Genomic DNA, 8346 nt, shown 5'->3' with positions numbered 1-8346 from the left:
GTTTATGGGGAAACCGTGCAGGCTGTGGCCTTACGCGCTAGATTGAGGGAGGTGCAGGGCCCATTCCTGGCACTTGGACTGGCCCCATGCCACTCACCTAGCTCATGGGGCCAAAAGGTTGAGTACTACTGCTATAGATCACGATGAATGCCGTGGCCTTTTGGATAATCCAGGCTCAGTGGCATCTTCCCTTTGCATTTTGAATTCTTGATCTCCCAACTTACTTTGGTGATTTCTGGCATCATCTGGGCTTGGTCTGCTGTAAAGATTCAGTGTTTCTAATGTATATCCCTACAGCTGCAAGTCTATTTCTCTTGCCTGGTCTTTTGTTATAACTTAAGCCATGGTTTCTAATAGCTTAGTTAAGGAGGAAGATTTTTCTGATAAAACCTTCTTCTTGTCTGAACGTATATGGATAACAAGTCCTCTGACTTGAGCTGACAGCTCAATTAAAACAGTGTCTTGCTTTACCTCACTTCCTTAGATGTAAGCATTTTGTAATCTGGCTCCATATGGGGGAAAAATCTTTTCTCACAGTTCACAGCTGGAAGGCTGGTCTCACCTTTATCTTCTCATACTGCTTGTATGGCTGAGGTCAGCATTATTGTGTGGGAGAGAAACATGAAAAGTAGAAACTAACTCAGCTGGTGAGAAAGCAGAATGGAAAATGCTAGTTTTTCTTCTGACATGCCTCAGAGAGCACTGATCTCCCCTGGAGCATTAGTTTTCTAAAGGTTAACTCCTCCCACCAACTAGAGGAAAGGAAACCAAAAGCTTTGATTTCATGTTGGTGCTTTTGATGGTTGAGAGGATAAGGTAGTTATCTAGATTTCACATGGTTGTGCTGACCAAGCTTAGCTTATCTCTAGCATCTATGTTGTCTGTACCTCTCCCAGTGCTCACAGTCTCCCTGACTGATGCCATACATGCTATTGGTGTTGTGTGTGTATTTTTTATTATTGCCCTCATATACGTATGATACTCATATACAACTGCTCTCCTGCCAGCTCCCCTACAGTTTGTTACTGGAGCAGGTCCATTAGATTTTGTGGGTGTGTCTACATGTGCATTAACACACTCTAGTTAATGTGCCATTAGATCTAGTACCTCATAGATTTCATAAATGTTTAGGGTCAGAAGGGACCCTAGTAGATCATTGAGTCCAATCCCCTGCCCTGGGCAGGAAAGAGCACTGGTGTCAGGTGACCCCAGCCAGGTGCTTGTCCAGTCTTCTCTTAAAGATCTCCAAGGTAAGGGAGAGCACCACCTCCCTTGGAAGCCCATTCCGAATTCTGGTTACCCTTACGGTAAAGAAGCTCTTCCTGATGTCTAATCTAAATCTGCTCTCTGTCAGTTTGTGGCCATTGTTTCTAGTAACTCCAAGCCGTGCCCTCATAGGCAGATCATCTCCTATTCCTTGCTGTCCCCGCCCCCTCCCCTCCCCTCCCCCCAACAAATTTGTAGACGGCCACTAGATCCTTCTCACCTTTTCTTGTGGAGGCTGAAGAGATCCAGGTCCCTCAAACTCTCCTTGTAGGACTTTACCTGCAGGCCCCTAACCATCCAAGTAGCCCTCCTCTGGACCCTGTCTAGGTTTTCCACATCCCTCTTGAACTACTTCCATTGTGAGGTGATAGGAAAATGTGCATTAGCCTGTTTTAATGTGCATTAACTAAAGAACATGGTTTTTAAGTGACGTTTAATGTGCATTAGCTTATTTTAATGCCATTACATAGCACAGTGTTTTCAGTGATGCTTTAATGCGCATTAAAATAGACTAAAGTGCTTTAAAGTGCACTTGTAGACACTCCCACTATGTCCATCTGTTATAGGTAGGAGATCTTGATAAAATATTGGCTAATTATACCTTGTGGCTTTCCCACAGCCTGTAACTGCAATGGGCGGTCTCAGGAATGTTATTTTGATCCTGAGCTGTACCGTTCTACGGGTCATGGTGGCCATTGTGTAGGCTGCTTGGATAACACTGATGGGGCCAACTGTGAAAGGTGCCGGGAAAACTTCTACCGCCTTGGAAGTGAGGAAGCATGTCTCCCATGTAACTGTAACCCTGTTGGTAAGTAGTTTGCAGAATATTTTCACCTGTCACTTTAAACATCTGTAGCTACTTTGAAGCTGACCTTTTAATCAAATATAATATATGGGATATAATATTTGAACTTGAAAATATGAAATAAATCTGCTCATAATTTGAGTCTATTTAGGTCTGATATTTTGTAGAAAATGTGCAGATCATAAATGTTAAGCATATACTATGCCTGAACAGTTGGTGCTTTTTTCAGATGAATTCCAGATGAATTTTTGCTTTGTACCATGATATGCCCCCACACGCACCTAGTAGGTGAAACTATGAAGTGAATGTAGTCCATTAGAATTCTTGAAGATGTGTGTATCCAGATCATTATCAATTCTAATCCTTTGTTTTATTAAAGGTTTAAATAAGGCATTTGTGGTGGGGTAGCTAAGCACTGCACAGTGTGAGCCAAACAAGATTTTTCCAAAACATTGTTAAAGAAAAGTCAAAATACATGGCAAGATTATCTTTTAATGAGAATGAAGTTCTGGCACAAGAGAAAACCCAAGAGTAGTGAAGTTCATCATTCAGACCATACATGGTCCAGCCCTACAGGAGGAATAAGGAAAAATAAAAGGGTAGCAGTTACTAAAGTATGATGAGATGATTAAAAATAGACCAGCCGAAATAAATCTGTGCTCGTAGTATGTACTAAAATCAGCCATTGAAGGACAGTATTAGGCCTATCTCTTTTCAAACTCCAGAAGGGGAGTTTTACAGTCAAGAACATTTTGACCCAGGAAGGCCTGCATGTATTTTCCTCTGCCACCACTCCCAGGCTTTCCACGGACTTAGGTTGAGATCATATTTTGCCCAATGTTAATGGCAGGCGGGGCATGGGATGAGAAATGGACAAATGTAAAAGGGTAAATTTCAAAAGGAGTAATATCTTAATACTGAAGTGTTTGACTTAGTATCCTATTCACTGTATATTTGAAGTATGTGGGTTGATTCAGGGTGATATTTTTATCTGCATAGTGATTTTCTAAATAATTATGGACTGAATTGCTGAAAGGATTTGAACTTTGCCTGTATATGGTAAAAGTTTTGTGAGCTGTTTGTTCTTACCCATTCTGTCTAGTTTGCTCCTCCTAGGACTTTTTCATTTTGCTATACTACAATTTTTGCAGTAGAGTGTGATGTGCAAGGCAGAACCCATTCCTTTTCTTATAAAATGCTGTGTTAAATTTTATTTTTGCCCCTTGGTTAACTCTAGAACACTAAAATTTTCCAGCTTGCCAGCCAAGCAGATGCTCAGGAGAGAGCATCCTCTCTTCAATAGGTTCAAAAAGCTTTCCCTATATATAAATAGTTTCTTAATATTTTACGGGTCTCCTCACAAACTGACTCTCATTTCTGTCTTTCTCCAAGGAAAGAAACTGAAGTTTACATTCATTGTATTTGAATAGACTGTAGCTTTAAGAAATTCCCTTGTTAAAAATGTGAGACTTAATTTGGAGTCCTGTACAGGTCATGAATTCCACCGTTGGACATAGCTCAATAGAGTTACATTTTGCCCTTGAATTCTGTCTCAGAACCAAGAAGAAAACAGAATGTGGAGGAAACTGGTTAGGGAATATCCAGGCTAAGGGGAAACTAAGGTGAGTAGGTGTAAAGCAGGGACTTGGACAAAATAGTGTCAAGACTGAGAAGGTTGTAGGTGCTGTGCTGAAAATAAGAAGGCAAAGGATGAAATAAAGTTGCAAGGAGAAAAATGAGAAAACCAGTATAAAAAGGAGAGCAAAAGCATAAATAATAAAATGGCAAAGGAGGATTGCAAGGTCGGTGTAGCTTTATTATGCACGGATGCATATCTGCATGTTGTTTGAGCTGATGTGGTGGCATAAGAAATTTTATGTTAACTAGTTGCAGCCCCTAGGCTGTTTGCAAGCTGTCTTTCTCATCTCTGGAGCTATACTTCACTGTTCTTCTCTTTCCTTTCCCCAGCCATCCCATACAGCTTTCTTGAACAAGCAGTTTGATCTGAAACATCACAGGCTAATGCAGTTCCCTTATCTCCCTATTTTCAAGGCTCCGTCAGCACACAGTGTGATAATTATGGTCGCTGCAGCTGCAAATCTGGTGTAATGGGTGATAAATGTGACCGATGTCGGCCAGGGTTCCACTCTCTCTCAGAGGCTGGGTGCAGGTAAGGGATTCTTGGCCTGTAATTGAAGTAAAAATTGAAGAATCTACTTGATCTATAGGTTCAAGTAGCATGAGGATTTTCTATAAGTTTTCTTCTCCATCTGGCTTCTGTACACATTCCTTGGTGGGTGTTATTTCTTCACTCTCCTGTCCGTTTTAGGCCGTGTTCTTGTAATACTGCTGGTAGCACAGATGACTGCAGCATTGAAACAGGGCGCTGTACCTGCAAGGACAACGTGGAAGGATTCAACTGTGAGAGGTAAGTGGCTTTTTCTCATTCTCTTCCAGCTGTTTTGTTGAATGTGGAATGTTCTAGGTCTATGCCTGTGTGTTTGTAAAACAGTGGAAAAATTCAGTTTCTTTCTCCTGCTCATCTTCAGATGTAAACCTGGGTTTTTCAGTCTGGATCCAGCAAATCCTAGGGGCTGTAACCCTTGTTTCTGTTTTGGACACTCCTCAGTCTGCACGAATGCCATTGGCTACAGTGTCTACAGCATCACCTCCAACTTCCAGTTTGGTAAAACCTGACCTTCCTTTGATTTTAACAAGGCTGGGGTATGGGTTTGAGTCTAAAAACTAATACTGTCTCTGTGCTGTGGCACCTAAATATAGAAAGGTTACCTTTCCAGAAATTCAAGGCCTATCCCTATCAATAGGTGCTTTAAATACTACGCCTCATTGGAAAATCAGATGTTGTTATTTAAGTGGTTAACTCTGGGTCTGACTTTCATCATCTTGGTTTGAAACACTAGGTGCATCTACACAGGCATTTATTGTGGAGTAGATTAATTAGCTCTGCAATAAAGCATCACTGTCTACACGTGTGTCAGTATTGGTGCACAGTAAATTAATGGCACCATAAGAGAGTACTGTCAGGGACAGTACTATCCTACTATGGAGTAACTTACTGCATTGATGCTGACTGCAGGTGTAAATTGTGCCCAGTCATCCCAGTCAGCCAGGGGCCTGTTCCACCCCAGCTCAAATCGCTGCTGTCCCAGGTGCATGTGCCTGGGAGCAGTTTACTGTGGCTCAGATAGCTCTAGAGTTTATTGCTTTGCATTAATTGCACATGTAGATACACCCACTGATATGTATGTTATAGATGCAAGTACACTACACTTAAGGGAGAAAGTGTTTTCTCAACCTTAGAACCCAGCCAAGTGTTTGGGATTCTAAATTTTAAGAATAAAACTCTTAAGTTTTGAATTCTGTTTAACTGGTAAAATGTAGGTTGTGTTTTTTGGTAGCAAGGGAAGACTTGCTTCTCATACAGTCTGTCTTGTTTTCATACACCAGTACAGACTTCTCTATTGTTTGGAGAGCATGTACTTAATTAAAATTAAGTAGTAAACAACAAAAAATTCTAAAGTGTGTTGAAGTCTTAAAAATCTGGTTGTAAAGTGTGTTGAAGACCAGAGTTTGGAAGTTAGCTCATAGTGCAGTGTTTCTCAACCTTTTTGTACTCTAGGCACCCCTTGATAAATTCAAGGCATCTCTTGGAAAATACCAGCTCTTTGTTTTCACTCATTTTTTTGACAATGGAAAAATAGTACAATTTTTCTGTTGCAAAGAACTTAAAAAGCTCACAGCAGGTCAGAATGTTTTTACATTGTAAATTCCTGTTTGAAGACTCTGGGTATATCTTGCAAGTTACGTGTGCATTCCTTACAGGGCTAACATTGCATGGCACACTGGGGCACCCTGGAAAGGATCTCAAGGCATTCCAGGATGCTGTAGCCTCTGGTTGAGAATCGCTGTGGAAGTGGGTGCAGTTTGTATGAAGTCATCACTTAAAAAAATTCTAGATCTTATCTGGAAAGGAGTTCCTTGGCTTTCTAATAGTGTTTAACACACTTTAAAGCCATTTAGCACCAGTGGATAAAATTCAGGGTCAAAATTCCAGCACTGCTGAGCAGTATTCTACATGCAGTGTGTGATATGATCCATTTTATGGGGTTTTTGTATATCTGGGTTTCAGGTGAGGATGAGTGGCGTGCCGAACAACAAGATGGCTCTGAAATATTACTCCAGTGGAGTGCTGAGACCCAGGACATCTCAGTTACCTCAGACAGCTATTTCCCTATCTATTTTGTTGCACCAGGTAAGTAGTGTCAGAGATGAGATCCTCTAAAATTCACCAGATTGCCACATTGTAACTTGTCTGTCTCTAATCATAAGGGTTTATAATTCTGTTCCAGGCAAGTTCTTGGGTAACCAGGTTTTGAGTTATGGTCAAAACCTTACCTTCTCCTTCAGAGTAGATCGGAGGGACACCCGTCTGTCTGCAGAGGACCTGGTGCTTGAAGGGGCTGACTTTAGAGTGTCTGTGCCTCTTATTGCTCAGGGCAACTCTTATCCGAGTGAGAACACACTGAAATACACCTTCAGGTAAGCCAGTTTTCCATGTAACATGGAAAGGAAGAGGAAGGAAGGGATATCTAACATGGAGCAGACATTGGATTCAGTGAGAAAACTAACAGTGCTAAATTTGCTCTTTTAAATTGGAACTTGTTTTGTAACTGAGATTAGATTAACCGAGGGCTCACTGGTTAGCAGTTGTGTGTGAATATATGCTAAATATGTTGTAACACCATATAATTGCCGGGATGGGCCAGTTAAAGGTATAAAGTTATTTAGTGTGTGAAAGCTGTGAATCATGTAAATAACCTTGATTCTTTTCCATAGACTTCATGAGGCAACAGATTACCCGTGGAGACCAGCTCTTACCTCTTTTGAGTTTCAAAAACTGCTTCACAACTTGACTTCTATCAAGATCCGTGGAACGTACAGTGAGAGAAGTAGGTATAGGGGTGAGGTCTGGAGTAGATTACAGGATGTGCAAACCATCTGTGTTATTGCAGAGTAACAGTGGCTGCTGTGTTGCAGGCACCAGTCACAAATATCTAAGGCTAGTAATTTGTCCAGAGGCCACAAATTACAGGAGCTGATCTCTTGTGATTTCAACTTCCTGGACTTTTTGCACTGGCTTAGAGAGGAAATGCCATTACAGTCACTGTCTTCTCCCCTGCTTCTGTAAAATACAGGTGAGATTTAATTGGTAACAAATTACCATCTGGCAGCATACTTGGCCCATTCTAGAGTTTTGAAGAAAGTCTCAGCAGGAATCTTTTAATATGGGGTGGGCAAAATACAGCCTGCGGGCTAGATACGGCTTGCCAACTGATTGGATCCAGCCCACAGGTGGACACCCACCAGTTGATTGCATCTGGCCTGCAGTTGCCCCTGCAGTGCTCAGCATGGAGCTGAGTGCCATCTGCTCCCATCTGGGGCAGCCTGCATCATGTTCCCCCCTGTGCCTGGCCCTGGCCCCAGCCAGTGCACACAGCTTCCCAGCAGGGCTGCTCCTGGTGTGGCTGTAGCCACCTGGGGAACTGCTCAGTTCCTCCTTCTCCGGCCCCTGCTGCTGCTGCTCTGGGCAGCAGGTAGCACAGGGAAGGGGTACAGTCATGGGGATGTGTGTTGGGTACCACACACCCAGGGAGGGAAGGAAGCTGCAGCCAGGTGACTCCTGGCCCAGTGTGTGGGGCTCCAGTTCCTGTCCACCTTTTACCCACTCTGCCCACCTGGCATAATGAATAGCCATCTGCAGGCAGGCAGAGTAGGTGGAATGCAACTGGAAGCTGGAGCCACACGTGCTGGTACCAGGCTGCAGCTTCCCCCTGCCTGGCTGGGCTTGTGGTGCTTGTCATGTGTCCCCATGGCCACTGTCCTTCCCTGTGCTGCCTGCTGCCCAGAGTGGTGCAGCTGGGACAGGAGGAGGGGTTGGTGGAGGTGGGAGCTGAGCAGTTTCCTGAATAGCTGCACCGGGAGCAGCTCTACTGGGAAGCTGTGCATACTGGCTGGGGCTGAAGCTGGACAGGAGCACAGAGCGGGCTACCCTGGGCAGGAGCAGGTAGGGCTTGGCCCCATTTAGAGCACCACAGAGACAGCTGAAGGGGGTTAGGGGCAGACCACACCTAGCCCTGCACTGCCTGGGCAAGCACTGCTGTACGCGCCCCCTGCCCCTCCTCCCCCCTCTGACCTAGCGCATAGGCAGCACCCCCCCCCCAACTCTTCTCTGTGCATACAATATACTAGAGTAA

General features: G+C 43.6%; 1 protein-coding gene across 1 annotated transcript in view; it reads left to right on the top strand.

Moving 5' to 3' along the window:
* Nucleotides 1-8346, top strand: part of LAMC1 (laminin subunit gamma 1) — a 208937-nt gene that overhangs the window by 168427 nt on the left and 32164 nt on the right. Inside the window, exons 5-11 of the mRNA XM_019501751.1 lie at nt 1886-2074; nt 4124-4241; nt 4401-4499; nt 4621-4757; nt 6222-6344; nt 6442-6631; nt 6929-7041. Coding sequence (XP_019357296.1) covers nt 1886-2074; nt 4124-4241; nt 4401-4499; nt 4621-4757; nt 6222-6344; nt 6442-6631; nt 6929-7041 — 969 coding nt within the window. The remainder of the gene's footprint in view (nt 1-1885; nt 2075-4123; nt 4242-4400; nt 4500-4620; nt 4758-6221; nt 6345-6441; nt 6632-6928; nt 7042-8346) is intronic.

The sequence above is a fragment of the Gavialis gangeticus genome, unplaced genomic scaffold, assembly GCF_001723915.1.
Source record: "Gavialis gangeticus isolate Ggan-Ray unplaced genomic scaffold, GavGan_comp1, whole genome shotgun sequence".
Classification (NCBI taxonomy): Eukaryota; Metazoa; Chordata; order Crocodylia; family Gavialidae; genus Gavialis; species Gavialis gangeticus.
Note: the sequence above shows the minus strand (reverse complement) of the source record. Positions and strands in the feature narration are given on the sequence as shown.